The 19,235-nt window shown below is 31.1% G+C and overlaps 1 protein-coding gene across 1 annotated transcript in view; it reads left to right on the top strand.

Moving 5' to 3' along the window:
* The window catches only part of MYPT-75D (Myosin phosphatase targeting subunit 75D), a 79,010-nt gene extending 60,726 nt beyond the window's left edge, over positions 1–18,284 (top strand). The window contains 1 exon segment of the mRNA XM_072536732.1: positions 3,805–18,284. Coding sequence (XP_072392833.1) covers positions 3,805–4,320 — 516 coding nt within the window. The 3' untranslated portion in view covers positions 4,321–18,284.
* The last annotated feature ends 951 nt before the right edge of the window (positions 18,285–19,235 follow it).

Below are 19,235 nucleotides of genomic sequence, written 5' to 3'. Positions count from 1 at the left end.
TAAGTAGATTTACAATTATAAGCAAATCACAACAATATATATATAAGAGAGCATTCGATACCATAAGCCAGCAGAACATATTAAAAGTATTGCCAGAATTCCGAATAGACACCATCGCTACACTACGAGCATGGTATCAACATAAATGGAGAGAGAGAGCTAAGCCATTTGAGATTCGCAGATGGCATCGTTCTTAAAGCCGATCGTATCGATGATGCAATAATAATGTTGGAAAATTTTATCACGCTTCCTTGATGGTCGGACTAAAGATTAATATGAACAAGACGCAAGTAATGATTAATCTGATGCTAAATCGAAAAATTCCACGTCGTATAGAATTAGCCTGGGCAGCGTTTGGTAAATTAAGCTTGTATTTAAATCGGACCTACCCATATGCCTCAAGAGGAAAATCTTTGATTAATGTATCTTACCTATACTCACTTATGAAGCGGAAACATTAACACTCATAAAGAGATAGTGAATAAGATTTGCGTGACTTAAAGGCCTGTGGAGCTCCAGATGTTGGATGTCTCTCTGAGAGACCAAATCCCAAACGAAAACAGACGCTATCAAAAAAATCGCTTCGCTAAAATGGAATTGAGCAGGACACGTCGCCAGATTATCAGACAACCGATGGACAAAACGTATTGTCCAGTGGAGACCAAGACAATAAGCACTACGGAGCAGAGGACGCCCACCAACCAGATGGACTGACGACCTGAAGTGTGTTAGTGGTAACTGGATTCAAGCCGCACAATATAGAGACATATGGAAAGAGCTGAGGGAGATCTATGTCCAGCAGTGAACGCATACAGATTGATGATGATGTTAATACAATTTACTATATTTAGAAAATCTAAACGTCAAAATAAATTTATTTTAAAGTAAAATGGCTTATGTGGATTATTCTCAGTAAATAATAATAACCTGCAAGTAACCTAATATTTTATTTTCAAGTTTTATCAATTTAATCAGGAAATAAAATGACACCATGCGCTCGGCTGCTCCGTGTTACACCATACGACTAATCACGTAGGCTCGCTTAAATTGCACTAAATTGAAGATTTTAATTTTTAAGCTTTTTAAATTTTGTCATGTTTACAAAATAAATACGACTAATCACGTAGGCTCGCTTAAATTGCACTAAATTGAAGATTTTAATTTTTAAGCTTTTTAAATTTTGTCATGTTTACAAAATAAATTGAATTTTTTGACTATTTATTATTGATATTGTGTATTATGTGCAGTATGAAGTTGGACATTGTGTGTATTAGGGCTCAGTTGATGAAATAAAATTACATTGACTAAGCAGCAAGTTGAAAAATTTATTTGTTTATGAATTTATAAATTGGAGAGATAAAACTAAGAGTGTTTTGCTATTAATTAATCTCTAATAACCATTTTTGTCTATATTTTTGATAATTGCGTATTTTGTAAACAAAATTCATCTTAATTTTTTTACTAATATGTTTGTAACGCATATCAAATGCCCTAAGATATTAGTAATGAAATCGTCTAACTTTCTTGATAAGCAAATGTTCAGTGGAATGTTGTCTTAATCACTTGTTTTTGTCGACCGCGACTGTCCTGTTCTCATAATGGTTTTCTTACTAGTTTAATGAAAAAATCTTTTTGTGTCTAGTGTTTTATCTCATTTAAATGTTAGTGTCGAACTCATAATTGTTTTCTTTTTGTTAAAAATGTGTCTTTGGTGTGAAGTGGTAGTTTCTGATATTCCTGACGATGATTCTATACCTAAATGCATTTTGTATACAGTAAGTTGTACTTGGTTCGGTTATTAAAATCGCCCAAACTAATTATTTGTTCCAAAGATATATTGAAACCTTTTTCTTATTTTTGTTAAACCTCCAAAAAAGGCCTGTGCAATGCGATTAAATGACTTATTTAAGAGGACGAAAATCCAAATTTTCAAAAAGAAAAGAAAAAACTGATAAATATATATGTACTATTCCAAAAGTATCTAATTTTTATTCATAACCTTTAAATCCCATTTTAAGTTTGGTTAATAGTACACTTTGATCAAAAGATGTCGGATTTTTACCGTCGAGTTAATACAAATTTTATTTAAAATTGATTTCGCGCGCGTAACTAACTTTCAACATCGCCGGTCGCTTCAAGCGTTGTTTCTATTTACAGAAAAAATTCTAATAAACATTTTTGTTTAAAATTATTTCAGCTACATTTTTTGTTTGAATAATTTTTTTCTACCGCGTACAGATTCTTAATAAATTGATATTAGCCCGTTTAACGCCCATGCATCTTTTAACCTAAACGATGATTTCATAATCAAATTACAAATAAATATGTAAAAATTGTGCCAAATCTTCCAAATTATCTAACAGAGACGTCATGTTCGTTTACAGCACAACCACGGCCGTAGTCAGGTGTTAGTATTGGGAGGGGGGTTCAAGAAAATAAAACGACTAAAAGTACAAAAAATAACCCGTTATTCATAAGAAAAACATTAAAGGTGTAAAAAATAGATACGCAAAAAAGCTCCTGGAAGGAATTGGGACAGTCCTTACGGTGTTTTATAAACCTCTCAAACAATTGTTGAATTTTATGGTTGAGAAATGGGATGAATAAATTTATTTTGTAATACATGGAGATATCCGACGCAGAAATGTTAGAGCGATTCAACTGCCTTCCGACGATACGTGACATAAACAGTATCCCTCCATTTTTCGAGTACAACACCTTTGCTTCTTCGTAGAAATGGAGGTATTCTTCGTCAACTTTATGTCTCAAAAGTTTCAAAGCATTAATAAGATCATCCACGTGGTTGAATGCTGTTATGATGTATGTGTTAATTGCCTACAGTTATCTTGTTAACTCCTTTGAACCTTTATAGTGCAAAATTCTAAATCTACGTAGGTCAAATTACAATAATGTCGAATTAACTTCACTGTAAATTGTAATCTACTTTACTTATTTCGCTCGGTAGTAATCGTTAGTAAGTGAACGCGACAAGTGCGCGTGGGATACGAAAAGACACGGACATATACGAAGGTTACCGAATGCGATTGGATAATCAAAACTTCGCCTGGCTACGCTATTGAGCACTTAATACCTTTCTCAAGATACCTAATTGTTGTCTACAAAATAGTACTTACTAGTATATACGTATACGTTCATAAATAATTAAATACTCTTTTATTAGTTTCATTCAGCTTAGTATTGACTTTCCGTTATGTCTCCTCCTTGCAAATTCTTATCTGAAACTTGCGAAACACGGTTTTTATTTTTTTTTGTACTTTTTTTTTGTTTTTTCAAAAAAATATAAGTTTATATAGGTTCTATTCTTTACCAAAAGTGGCATAACACCATATTTTTTGTTTTGTAACAGATTTATCGGTATGGCAAGTATTACTGAATTAATGTCCAAATTGTACTCAAGTCACCCAACTCTACGGTATCGTTTCAAAAACAAAATATGATTGAAATATCAGATGTTGGTAGTTATACTGTAACTCCTAGTGTGACTTGTCGTCCTAACCTTTTATATAGATAGATAATAACACGTTAATCATTAAGTCTCATATTGATTTTAGATTAGTTATATAATTTAAAGGTTCTTATATGGAACTCGTCTTATTCACAAGTTTATTATCGTTTCTTTTTTTAAGTACTTTTCAAAAAATTTTAAATAAAAAAATTGTCTAGGTATTTTAATACTGCATTTGGTATTTATTGCAGTATTGAAAATGTATATGAGTTATTTTCCCAAATAATTTAAATATAAAATTTTTCGAACTCTACTCACTTAAATTTATATTTTTCTAGAGCATAGAAGTCATTGAAAAGAAGGCATCATATCCACCACCATCGGCTACTACCACAACGACGACAACTCCACCAAAATCAATATTAAACAACAATCACCTATCAGACTTAAATTCAAGTAATATCAACGATGAAAACCACCACATATCTCCCGTCAATAGTTCTGTTCACCTCATCGAAGACACGAGGTCAGCCCCAGAAGGAAAAGACAACGATTCGATAGGAGAAGTCGACGGATCCAAAGAGAAAACCTACACCACCGACGTGAACGGAAAAGTAACTGTCCATGTAGTAGTTACTATAAACGGGAATGGCACTTTAGCCGATCTGAAGAAACAAAGAACTCAGATACGAAACAGCAGTAATGACGTCAGCAGTTTGACATCTCCCGTAGGTAGTATCGCAGATAACGAGGCAAATCCCGACCCCGAGAGTGATATCTTAAGGTTGACGGGTAACACAACTGAAGAAAATATGGATTATTCCAAACCAAAAAGGTGTTGTGTAATAATGTGAAGATCAATATTTTTTATAGAAGTTTTAGAATTTTCTTAGAAATGAGAACATTTTTGTTACACTATCTATGATGGTAGTTTAGAAATTTATTAAATTTTACGTAAACAAAAAACTTCCTAAGCTGCGAGTGCTTTCTCGAAAAAGTCTTAGGCGAAAAATGGCCATTTTTACATTCCAGTGAACAAATTTTTTGTTTAATTTGTCAAAAAGTTCCTTTTTGTAAAGACTCGTTATATATTATTCTTTATGAAGCCTTATTACAAATCTGACAATCTAATATATATTTATTATAAATGAATGTAACTTTTATTTTTAACATTGGATTCAGATCCGTCACACTAATAAGTTCTTGTTTATAGTAGATAATTTGACTCCTTAAAATTGTTACCATACATAAAGACAACGCATATTAATTATGTAAAAGAAATGACTTATTAAATTGTTACGGCAGAAATTGTGGCTTACGAATATTTTCAAACTAAGAGTACATAAAAATTTCTTTTTTAGCTTAAGTTTTGTCGTTCGATAGGAAAACGATTTTATAGTTTGCAATAAATTTTTATATTCAATATAATCTCCCTGGGCATCAATACACTTCAGTATCCTTCTAAGCTATAGTTTCCATCTTTGAAGTAAAAATACAGAAAACTGTCAAAAAACATTTTTATTTTTGCTGCTACCTCTTCGTTCGATCAAAATTGCTTCGCAAATAGGAGTTTTTTGAGATGTGAGAAGTCGGAAGTAAAAAGGAGATAGGTTAGGTCATATATTAAGAATTCGTAACTTAATTCACTGATTTCGGCAATGAATGTGTGGGAGGGAGGGTTTGACTTGATGAAAAAATTGTTTGTCTTATTTAAAGGCAGACCTTTCTCACGGATTTTTACATCCAGCTGGGACACAAATAAATTATATTAGCGTTTTCTGGACTCTACCTCACTTCAGAGCCAAAGTACCGGGTTCATACCACTCTTTAGTCCCTTGTTCTAAATTTGGATCATGATAGTATACTAAGTGTGATCTATAGTGCTTAAAATCCTCTGTATATTTTCTAAAACGCTCCAAACCATATTCGAATCTATTTTTGAGATGAGATGAAATGAGATCGATAGAGTTTTTTCGATAGGCGATCTTCCAAAATGATATTCATGAATTTTTGCTATGGTTGCTGGTGTTAATGCAATTTTTGAACGTCGTTCACATGAACTATTCGATTCGTATGACTGTTAGGAAATTTTGTGAATAAAAATGATGATGTGGAAATGAAAATTGCATTATTTAACAAGAAAAATGCATTTCGAAGTGATGAAAAATGATAAATTTGTAAATCGGAAGTAATTAACGGAAATAAGTTCGATTATTACTACTCGGGGGTTTTTGGGGTCACGAACATGATTATCATGACGTCGATGTCCTCCGAGGCACCTGGTGCACCTGAGTCTCGTCTCCTGGAGTTTTTTTGGAAATTTGACACAAGATCAGTGCAAACTCATTACTCAGGGGTTTTTGTGATCGCTGAACACTAATATCATGTCACCGATAGTGTGCGAGGTACTTGGGGCACAGTACCGCCTTGACTCCTGGAGTTTTGTATAAATTTGATACAAAATTAGTGCAAACTCGTTACTCAGGGGTTTTGGGGTCGCTGAACACTAATATCATCTCGGCTATGGTGTACGAGGCACCTTGTGCTCAGGGGAGGGCTGGTCTCTTGGAGTTTGTGCATTGGAGATTATGATGGGAGTTACGCGCACCTGGCTAAGAATTTTAGAAAAAAAAGTTTATTTATTCTATAAAATACAGTAAGATTCATATATTCATTTGATTTTGATTCACATATGAGCAATTTTAAAAAGCATTCAACACAAAATCCGGGTTGATCAGGATATTTTTCGCAGTGATATGTTGTCTGCTTTCTAATTTTGTTTTCGGAGCATATTTTACAACGCTTTCTCTTTGTTCGTCCCTTATTAACCATAGGAATTTTCGAAATACTAAGTCTGGAGGTAGGAAATACTATGTCTTGTTTTTACAGTTTGAAGGGCCCGGCATACTTTCCGCCATTTTGAATCACGATACTACTACAGCAAAGAACTGGTAAACAATTTTGGCACTTTAAGTCCGCGGTCACACCCTGACAAACGTTAACTAACGCCGGCGTCGTACTAAGTAAAATATACCGTCTTAAAAATCAACTGTCCCTGATCGGAGTCATGCGCACCTAGCAAAGAACCACTTTGACACCGACCGGAGTCATGCTCAACGAAAGTGATAAGAGATACGTGTGCTCCTATATATGATACGTTTTCTATTGAAAACAAATGTTTCTTGCGATATAATACTTTTAATATTTTTGAATTACTGTATTTATCTCAGTGTTTGTAAGATAAGTCCTTTATTAATTTGTAATACTACACCAGGGAATGTTATCCTGCAGTTTCTCTGTTATCTGATCAAACACTAATGAGATTAATTAACAACTAAGCAACCAGCCATTAAGAAATCCTTCTGTCACATGGAATTTATCAGTCTCTCCCACACCTGTCTTAGCACTAGTTGTTTCGACTCGTACATGTCTCTCACAGTATTTATACATTCAACGGGGACTCCTTTCTTATTTAGTGTATCTCGAATACCATATGAGCGTTTGTTTCTTTATTCCTGAGTTTTTCCATAAACTGTCTTATAATGAAAATTGCATCTGGTAACAAAGGAATTTGTAAAACAACGAATTTAAAATTTTAACAAGAAAAGAAAAAATCTAAGAATATTATTTTGGATCTAAATGAGATTTTCAGAAAAATATTTGATATTATTTAACACAACAGTCATATTTAAATAAAATAATGTTTAAATGAAATGTGTATTTGAGTTTTATTATTATTTTTTTAATATTCATAAAAAGCGTATTGTAAAGTACTGTTAGACTATTTTAATATTCCTCCGCGGCTGTCCTGTGATTTTTTATGATCTTCTGGTTGAGTTTACCGAAAGTACAAGCTGAATATAGCCGCAAATGTCAACCATGTTTACCATGTTTTTATAATGCATATGTTGTATGCTTCAAATATAAAGAGAGAAAGCTTTTAAAAAGTACATTTTTATTATACTATTTTATGAATTCCGCAATTTTTAATTTATATATGAAACAATAACGAGTAGGTATTTGTCTCTTTCGAGATTAATTGATGCCAATCTATCCCCCAATCTATCAAAGGCCAATTGCCAACATAAATTTCTAATAATTAACTGCAATTAATCTCCAAAGTAACGAATATTTACTCATTCTTATTTAATATAAATCAAAAATTGCAGAATTCATAACATAATATAAACAAAATGTACTTTTCTAAAGCTTTACCTTTTTATATTTGAAGCATACAGCATCTACGTTATAAAAACATGTCAACACTGCTAAACCGAATTTTTTTGTTCCATGTTTGACATTTGCGGCTATAATCAGCTTGTACTTTCGGTAAACTCAACCTGATCTTGCTATAGTGTACTGTATAATATGTCTTTAAATATTCTTTTTTGTCTGTAATAGTAACTATTTAAAAGACTTGTTTACTTTAAGCGTTCATGTCTGTTCTCTTTAGACTGTTAGTTTGATCTGTTTCGAGTGCCATAAACGCTTTCTGGCCGAGAAAGAATTAAGTTATTTTCTCTATTCATAACCTGAAAGATATCCATTAATATTCCCAAATCGAATCATATAATTAACAAAATTAAAAACAACCTTCTTGCCAAACATGTCTTGCCCGTTAAAGTGCTAGCAAACACGTTCCCGATCTAGTATTTTTTATTAGATTGTCAGATTTGTAATATTTTGCTCTGATACTGTGCAAAAGTAAGATTTGCCATGTCTTATGCCATTTGCACTATAAACGAATAAATTTTAGAGTGTACTCTATTGCATGTTTCACTATTTAAAGTGATGGGTTCACGTATGGAAGAAAATGTTTGCGTATGTATTCGAGTATTCATCCGTTCAGAAATTATTTTGCGTTTGTCGACGTTTCGACATATTGTAGATCTTCGAAATATGATTCATTATTTCTGCTTTGTATGTACCTTGTGTAAAAATGTCGAAACGTCTATGAACCTTTTCTACTAAAAGGAAGTCAACTTCAGAACGGATGAAAATCCGGAGATATACGGAAACGTATATATATATACAAAAGTGAATGACGTAAAAAGCACCTATATTAGCATATCTTATGCAATTTTTTGATACCTGTATTATATCATAAATGTAACTTGTTCATTCTGTAGTGTTTCTCCGCCTTGTTAAATCTTATTCAACGGCATCTAAAGACAACATAAAGCAATATTTTTCGCTGTTTCATATTTAAAGAAATAGTTTTTGATTGAATAAAAAGATATCACTGAACCACGACTCGCTTGGGCCGAGAGCTTCACTTTTAAAATGTCCATGTCGATTAACTTACATTTGTGTACTAGGACTTGCACTTATTTAAATTGCCTTTGTAGGTATAAAACAAAGTTTATCAAAATTAAAGGCCATAAAAACTGAAATATAGAGCCTAAAATTAATAAATTTAATGATTAATATAATATCTAATCTTTGAGTTCTAGATTGAAAAAAAGATAATAGTTTATGACGAAATAGTTTTTGTTCGGCAATTTTGTCCACCATATGTTTCTGCAATGATACTTTTTAAAAGCGTTCTTTCCTTGGCTTCCTTTTGCATCTAGACTTGTGATATCTCTTATATTGCCAGTTACAGCAAACGTCAACTATGCTAAAGTTTATTATAAAGAACCAAGCAATATAATTAAAAAGGATAAATAACACTTAGCAGTAATTAAGTCGCAGATTCGCCATAAAATGCGTGCCGAGATTCCGATCTTTTCTCTGGTAAAGCGAAAATACATCATTTCGCACCTCACCGTAAATGACAGTTGGTGTATGTACAGCTGAGTCCATGGTTCTTTACCCGTGAGTGTAATTTAAATAACTTCTAAATGCAAAACAGGACAAACGTGTGTCTTTACTTAATAACAAGGGTTAGCTGGTTTATCTTAGTTTCATGTCCGAAAGACAGTGATGCTAGATAAAAAGTATGGGTTTGATCTCGCCATGCACGGGTAAAGAACCATGGACTCAACTGTATACTTAGATTTTTACCAAGTTGAAGATTTACTCATTTTTAATCTACTTAACAATAGAATGTATGAATATAATTCAGGTATCATAAAAATTATTTACTTATAGTTAAATTAAAAAAAATTAAAGCTCAAATTATTTATTATCGAACTATTTTATGAAATAATTTTAAGCTTAATGTGTTCATCGACTTTCGAAAAAGAGCTTATTCTATGGTAAACATTTATACACTATTTTCTATTTCAAAATGTTCTGAAATTACATGAAGGTCTCATAACATAGTAAATAATCACTTTTATTGTTTAAATGTAGCGCTAAATGTAATAATAATAATTTAAAAAAGAAAAATTTTTATTTGCGTTAATAACGTCAAAAAAACCGAAGCAAAAGCGTCATAATCGCCCAAAAAGCGTTAGAAAGTGTTAAAAAAGCGTCAAAAAAGTTTCAACTCATGTTAGCGACATTCAACTGACAGTTCGTTGACACTCTTCGCTTCAGTTCTTTTTTTAAGCTTCTTTGAAGCTTTTGTAGCTGTTTGAATGCTCTAAACACGTTGAATGCCACCTTACATACAAATTAAAATATCACAGAATATATTTTTTTGCCATAAATGGTGAGATCAGAGTGGCTTCCATAGATCCTACAGCTTCAACATCCCACAAAAGTGTGAGACCCTATCAGTCTCACTTCGCACTGAACCTGTAAGGAAGTCACCTTGAACGCGCTGGTTTAGGTTAGCCTTTAAGAGTTAAAAATCAAAATGCCGTTAATTGGTTTACTATCCACTCCTTGTTTCTTCCCATCACAGTCTAAATCTACACGATATTTTTCCTCTGAAATCAGCACGATGTCGTCAATAAAGCATACGTGTGGTAATATTTCACCATCAATGTTTATTTCAATATTTGTACACTCAAATTTTTATATAATGAGTAATTTCTAACAGCATTGTAAAAAGTTTGAATACATTATTGTTATCACTTTCTCCTACTTTATGTTCCATTTGTAATATTGATGTATAATTCTGAAGTTTCGCACTTATGTTGCGTTTTATATAGGTTTTTTGTGTTTGATATCTTTACAACCAGCTGTGCAGCAATTATTGCCATGGTCCTTCCGGTCAAAAGCCTTTTCGTAATCCACAAATATTAGAATCAGTGATTTATTTTATCCAGTGTATTTGTTCCATTCATTGGTATATATGCTAATAAATAAGAGTACGTTGACGTTAAAGCATTCAGTATCGATTATTTGCTATGTTATAAAAGGTTTCTTTTAGCAAGAAATATCCGACAGCTTGAACAGAATAGTTGAATTTTGTTTGCACCTGTCATAGTGTACTGTAGCCTAAAATTAATTTGGTTAAAATGTAAAATCTACTTCAGAATTAAAATTCTATCCGAAATGATAAATATAGGAGATGGTTGGTCAGAAAATTTTTGCTGAAATAAATCTTGTGAAGCACAAGCCAAATTTTGAAATTAAATGTCTGGATATGTGTTCATAAAAGTTTTTGTACATAGATTTCATACGTTTAATTGAATATTAGACATATGCTTGAATATTTTCAAATGCAATAGTAGCAAAAACACCAATTATTGTTATTTAGAACACATTATAGACTTTAGAAATATGTTAGACAATTATAGTGATACAAATAGTATTTAAAACCCCGAAAAAGCAGTATTTTTGCACTTAAAAAAATTGTTGCTCTTTTGACTGCCTTAATACATAATTTTTAAAAATTAAATCGTTAAAATGAAGGGTTAAATATATTGTTAATTATAAATAACGATTTTGAGAGCTGAGAAATCAGCGATTAGTATTCAACTTTTGTAATTCCTTGATTGAGGTTGTGAATTTACTAGGAGAAATTATTTCTCCGCTTGTATATTAAAACTCGTGGAGAAAAAATCAGAATGGATACATAATACCAAAATTATTTATGAGACTTTCACCTAAATAGTACTATAAAATACAGCACCCAAATAATAGAATAATGAACACGGTTTGTTTGATAAAGCATCAAAGAAAATATATTCAATAAAGTCAATATTTATTAAAAAAATTCTTTAATTACGACAATAATCCCATGTGTCTAGATCCCATATGCTGCCTTTATATGTCTAACGCAATTTTTCTATGACTCAGTCTTAAAATTTTCTTGCAGTAGCTAGCAGGCTTTTCATTTCATCCAATTTAGAAGTCAAGTTTTTTCTCGACTCTATTCAATTTTAAACATTTTAAAAGTTCAGAAAACATGGTATAAAGCTTCGCGCTAGTCTACTGTACCGCCTACTATACCATCTTTTTTTTAATTGTGTTTTTATAAGCTTGATACGGTTTAGCTCACGTTATGTTAGATAGGGAGGAATTTCCTTTCACAATACATTTCATCGACAACGTAATTATTCAAGAGGTTATAAATTCTTTGAAAACTAAACTTCAAATTTTTGTGCATCTATTTCCACACACCCTGATCTATCTCCAGACGAAATAAATCAATTTTTTACTGCAATTGCAGAAAATATAATTACATGTCGTCGCACTATTAATATCGATGTCGTCTTCAATTATAGAAATTATCCTTCTTCGAGCAAGTCCTGTTTTTTCGGCTCGGTGTGAAAGACGAGGTCTCTCAAATAATAAAGTCTCTTAGTAATTCTAATTGCAGGGACATTCACGAAGTTAACCCTCTTAGCTTGTTACTTCTTATCTATGTGGCAGACACCAGGCGGTAGTGTCTAAAGGTCATCTCTCCGATTTTCTATTCGTAAAACATGAAGTCCCACAAGGTTCGGTGTTAGGACCTCTTTTGTTTATTATTTATGTCAACGATTTGTCTAAATTCATATATCCGTACAGATCCATACAATTCGCAGATGATACGACATACATTATACCAGGAAAAAATAATGATGATTTAAAAATGTCTCATGAATAAGTGTTTACTAAATCTAGTCCATGATTTGCTGCAAACAAACTAAAACTTAACTCTGATAAAACGCAAAATTATCTACAAGTAATTTACATAATGATCCAGATGGCAAAGAGACTGTTAAACTATTGGGAATAACCATAGATAATCGACTGAACTGGTCGGCTCATATCTCACAACTTAAAAAAAAAGCTATCAAGTTCATTATTTGTTATTCGCCAACTAACATGGGTCGTCAACTTTGAAACATTAAAAATGACATATGTTTCTTTATTCTATTCTCACCTACACTATGGTGTAATCATATGGGGCAATTCAACAAATGCACTTCAAATTTTTAGAATGCAAAAGAAAGCTATCAGGATTTTAGCAGGGGTTAGTTAACTAGAACACTACCGACCTTTCTTTATCAAATACAAAATTATGCCGCTACCTATCCTGTTGATACTTCAAGTTCTAACTGAAATTCACAGAAAACGCACCCATTTAATAAAGCAATCTGATGTCCACGTTCACAAAACGCGAAACTGTCACTACCTACGAACAAATCGCTGTAGATTAAGTCTTTCAGAAAAAAATTGCCTTAATTATATCTATTAAAATATTTTAACAAAAAGTATTCTACAGCTAAGCTGTAATAGTTTCGATAAAGTTATAAACAAATATCTTCTAAAACATTGTCTTTACTGCTCAGAAGAATATATGATCATTGCAGAACATCCACTAAACTGCTTACCGTAACTTTGCCATAAATCTTTTTCTGTTTAATATGTGTTCTTGTTTGTATGTATTTTAAGTTACGTTTTATATTTCTTTTTTATATACTATGTATTTTTTTTGACTTGCTACAAACAATATTGGTATTTGTTATCTAGTTAAATAAATACTCTACTCTACTCACTTGTTGGATTCAGAATTTAACACTACTTTTGGATTTTTTGCTATTATTAACTCTGCAAAGAGATAATTTCGTCTCTTTTTACATTAACACAATTCCTACTTCTTTTCCTATGTTTAATATTCATTTCCCCGAACTCGTTCGTTGTCGATCACACCGTATGTGTGCCTTTTGTACGTGCCAGTGAGGCCACAGGTCGTGTAAAGCAGCAAATTACATTTACTTTCATTGTTCACTTGACACTGCGGATGAGATATTGGTATTGTGTGGACAAGTGGTTAAAACTTTGCTTTTGCATGTTTTTTATACTTTTTATTTTTTTTCTGAAAGTATCTAACCAATGCTACAATACAGACGACTCTATGGCCGCTCGTAGTGTCAGTCCATGCGATATACGCTGATTGTGAAGGTGTTAATGTTCACAATAAATCACGTCGTTCCTTTTTTGTATCAAACCATTGGAAGGTATTTTGACTGTGGTTTTGTGGAAATTTGGGATCCCATTTTAGAAAAAAGCAAATAATTTCCTTCGAATAGCATATTTGGTGTCATTTTCAAACTAAGTATTTTTATCACTTCTTCGTCACTTAAGTCAAATCACTACACTACGTTGTTGTTAACATACTTTTATTACTTTCACTTTCCGTCTTTCATCTCTTCTTTAGGTATCTAGAAATCGCAACGTTAAATGACACAGTATGATGACATGTTTTATATAAATATGTAAATAACAACATGCCTGTGTAGTGTACTGGTTTTGTTAATATTCAATTGTATTAATCTTATACATAACAAGATATTTCTTCATTACAGATATCTTTACTTCCTAAGACATTTTTCAAACACAATTGGAAAACTCAAAATAAAACTATAACGTCACCATTATTTTTGAAAAGTTGTCTTAAAGTTATGTGTATAAAAAGATCAAATGATCAATATAAATATTTTGATATTATTATCAACTTTTATTTTTGATTTTCTCTCCACGAGTTAATAAAAAACATATTTAATTCAAATATTATTTCCTAAAAATGTATATATCGAACTTTAGCACATAATAAAAGTAAGTTATTATGTTATTCGTCCAAGAGATTGCCGCTTTTTAAATATATTTTGCATTTGTAGGATAATATTGTAAATTTATGCATATATTTTTGTTATTGTATATATTTTTTTATTTCTAGTATTGGTTGCAATTTTGTACAGTATTATATTCTACAATTCTTGTAGGTATTTCGATGAAACAATGTACCTAGTACCTATGATATTGCAGATATTCAAATTTTTTAACTATAAGAATCGCTTAATAGTATGTTCTTTTTTTAATCAAGAAGAGAGTACACCAATTCGAAATGTAGTGTATTCAGTCTAAAATACGTTTATTCACATCAGAAAACTTTGAATATCTTTTGTCATAATTGACATTACGTTTAAGCAGCTAAGATTATACTGTTATGATGTTACTGATTTAAACAATTTATTCCATACATCAACTGATGTTCGCCCTGTATTGTACCAGAGTTTTTTTTAGTTCTACAAAACTATATTTTTAAATTTGGAGTCGTCACGTATATAAAAACTAAAGATTATTTATTATAAACTGACTGCGACGCAATTGTCTTTCAACAATGTATCAAAGCTTAGTATCAATATCATAACTTTTAAATTGATGAACTTTTCTCGACTAACTCAAGTTTAATTCATTAGATATTTGGTAGATTTTTTTTTTATTTTATACTAGCTTGTAGTGGTGGGCTAAACTGTGATTCTGCAGTCAGAGGTATAACTGTGATCGTGATTTTTTATTCATTGTAATTTTTACCTGTGATTGTGATGATGTAACAGAGATTTAAATTACATTCCTCATTAGAAAGAGACTTCACAATACCGCCGATGTGCCGACTACTTTTATCTCGTTTCTTGTTATCCTGTTACACGTCTCTCATTTCACAACTTTGCGACTGAAACGAGAACGTGATATATCACGTTTTAGCGATTAAGAACTACAGACTTAAAATAAAACCGAAACCACAATCATAGTCACAGTATATTTTTTTGCTATTCACAGGTCGTGATTGTTATTTTCTAATCACAAGGTAGTGATATTTAGCTCACCTCTACTAGCTTGCTTACTGCCACTTATATCCTCACATATCGATCCTTCTTTTCGTTCAGACGAGGCCATAAATAAAGCGAAAAAAAGAAACAAACTAACTTATGACTAAGGGGGAAGGGTATTTTTGCGATTTTTTAAATTTGTTTATTCGATAGTATAACTCTTCAAGAGTATTCAGTTAAAATTTCAGAGTGATCGGAGCAAAAATGATGACAAAAGGATCCATTTATTGTTTTTTGTAATCGTATATAATACAAGCATAGGTTCGTTTTATATTTATACAATTAAATAATTTGTCGTCATTTTTTGTAAACACAAAAAAAGATTGTTTTAAAAAATTTTTATTATGTAACTAATCAACTAATGAAACAAAAAAAAACGGATGTAGCACTCCGAGAGTGACCGAGGCGAGGAAGCATAGCTTTCTTATCGTCTAAGCAAGGAGCGATGATTTTAATTTACTTTATTATTTATTAAATTCTATTTTATTTCTATTGGATTCGATAATTGACTCCATTCAGTAATCGATTCGATAATAGATTCAATAGTCGATTCGATCCGATTAGGTTCGATAATCGATTCGATTTGATTCGATATTTGATTATATTCGATATTTGATTAGATTCGACTCAAATCTGATCCGATGATCGATTCTATTCCCATTCAATTCGATAATCGATTCAATTCGACAATCTATTCGATTTGATTCCATTCGATTTGATTTTATTATCGATTTGGTTCAATAATCGACTCTATTGGAAAATAGATTCGATTTGATAATCAATTCATTTCGATAATCAATTCGATTTTATCCGATAATGGATTAGATTAGATAATCGATTCGATTAGATTCGAGATTTGATTCGATTCGGTAATCGCTTTGATTCGATTCGATAATCGATTCGATTTGATAATCCATTCAATTCGATAATCAATTCTATTTGATAATCGATTTGATTCAAATATCTATAATCGATCTATAATTGATTAGATAATCAATTAGATTCGATATACGATTCGATTCAATAATTGATTCGATTAGATTTGATATTTGATTCGATTCATTTATTTATTAACAATTTGGGATCAAGACTAATGGCTACTGATTCGCTCATTGTGCTGGAATAATCATATGTTTTTTTTCCATACCTTCATTTGCCAATCGTCTTATAGTTGACAAAGAAATTTCTAAAGCTTCAGTTACACGCTGAACACTAGGTAAAACAATTTTATTTTCAGCATAATTTAAAACACTTCACGAACAGCAGAAATTGGTAATAAAGTTTGTCCAGCTTCCTTTTCTAATTAAAAATAGTTAAGTAATTTGAATATCAGTACTTGTTCCTTTTCTGTATATCTTGGTATTTCTAAAATATTTTAATAAACAAAACACAAAATAATGCATAGCACTGTGAAATAATGTCAAATACTGACCTGACCAAATACCGACTTTTACACTTCGAAAGGATGGATGAAGTTTTACTTAAAATGTTCGTTATTCGCGTAATTGATTGGCTTTAGAAAGCGCGCATTTTAAATATCAACGAATTAAACGTAAGTTGGGAATAGAACACTTATGTATGTAACGCTGCAATATTTTTGTGTTTAATCACGGAACTGCCGCTTTTTCCGTCCCATCCAACTTAATGCGTTAGAAAGAAATCGAAAAACTTTGACGTACTGAAAGAAGGCTCTGAGAAGAACTATATGAAGCTTCGCGCTTGTCTACAGTACCACCTACTGTACCGCCTTTTTTTGTAAATTACTTACATTGTCTTCATATTCCTAATTCCAGTATAATATAAGTAACTGGCTATAAGTATAAATACAAGTAAATTGGCCACCGTAAAACAATTCTTGACAAAATAGAACTATGTCACTTAATAAATCCCCTTTTTATAATGTGAAAAAACTTCTTAAAATCAGGATCCAAGAGATTTTATTCGTTAATAGGCAAATTTCAAAGTAACTGCATAGAAATCAGTATACTATTAGGAACAAAATAACGTATAACCGATGATGTTGGTGAACAAGTTACGTCATGCAATTTGATTGGTCTTCTTTGTCACTTGAGTTAAGAGCGATTTATTACATTTTTAGTATCAAATAAAAATTAAATTTCTTAAAAATAAAGGAAAGTATTGTGTTTTTAAGTTTTCTATTATGGAAACTACAGTTTGGAGGGAAATTATATTTTTATTTTAATACGTCAATATCCGTTATATATAGTTAGGTATTTTATGCATTTAATTTGAATTAGTATAATTCTTACTTGTTATGTCTCAATTAGTTTATAATAAATGGAATAATAATAATAAAGCCTGGTTTATTCTATTATAATAATAGTATCAGTTCATAAATGGAGCCACTTTTGCTTTTATGTATCTCCAATTTGATATATATATTTTTTTATAACCAGACACAGAATAAAATTATAAATATTATTGATATATTTTACAGCATTATATTTTTAATTTTTTTGTCGAAATTCTGGCTTTGGGTTATTGCAGACAATACAGTTGAATGTTTTTGTATTGATGTAGGTTACTTTAATTTTTACAATGATAGTGATATTCCACATCCTTCCACATTTAATTGGTTTCAATGATGGTGTTAAAAATAAGAATAAACTATTTGAATCGTAGTACCTTATTGCTCTTGTAATGGTCTATGGAAAGGAATTATAGTTATTAAACTTAAATATATTTCTACCTCATTTCTAAATTTATCTTTATACAAGAATTTTTTATCATTCTAAATAAACATTTGTCTCAAATGTTTATTCTTATTTTTGAACATTGTTCATAAATATTGTGATATTTCTGTAACTAACATTTTGTTAAACGTATTAATTGAAAGAAATATATTTTATTTAATTCTTTTTTGTGTGTTTTCAATAAGATCAAAAATGTGATATTTATGTGTTGTGTTCAAGATATAGGTAATTAATCGGATTAGTCAGATTCTCACATTGACGCATCAAAATAAACAGTACCTTACTGCCGAATACGAATATTGCAGTTGAATTTATAACTAGAATATACAAGTAAATATAGCATTTCAGAAAAAGATTATACTTTGAACTACTTATGGAATTGACAGTTACATTATGTAAATTCATATCAATAATACAATATAAAATAAAACATTGCTTTAATTGCGACAGAATATAGTCAACCACATAATTCGCTTCTTCAACATCAGCTTCTTCAGAAGAATGATAACTTTCTGAAAGAAACTATTTTTGTGTGATAACAATGTGTAGATCAGAATAGTGATTTTATTGTTAAGAATCTGTATATCAAAAAAGTGTTTTTGTTACTGTTTACCTATTTAATTTTTAAACAAACAACAAAAAAGTAAAAAAATACAGGGGAAGGTGGTACACAGTGAGACAAAAAATGAATTATTGGCGATATAATTGTTTTAATCATCGATAAGAACTGACAGAATATAAAGGCCTGTAGTTTTAATTAAAAAAAGTTATGTAACTTTAAAAACAACCTTGCACATGTCTCTGTGTGTACCACCCCTGGTACACATTGCGACATGTTACTAGTACAAAGTGAGACACATGATATATTCCAAAGTTCGATAATAAAAATAAAAAAAATAGTCAATATAACTTCGTAAAATACTTATATATTTCCCAAGAAAACATAAGAGCTGATATCTGAAATGAAGGCTAATTAGCGAACGTCTAGATGACCAAAATTTATTTCAAATTTATTGTGAGATGCTGTCAGCCTTGTTATTGCGAAATGGCGTTGGATTTGGAAGAACAAATCTGACGTCTTCTTTCTCTACGAAAGCAATATCAGGAACAGTGGGA

The sequence above is a fragment of the Diabrotica undecimpunctata genome, chromosome 7 (assembly GCF_040954645.1).
Source record: "Diabrotica undecimpunctata isolate CICGRU chromosome 7, icDiaUnde3, whole genome shotgun sequence".
NCBI classification, from domain to species: domain Eukaryota; kingdom Metazoa; phylum Arthropoda; class Insecta; order Coleoptera; family Chrysomelidae; genus Diabrotica; species Diabrotica undecimpunctata.
The sequence above is the reverse complement of the archived record's forward strand: the minus strand, read 5'-3'. Positions and strand labels throughout refer to the sequence as shown.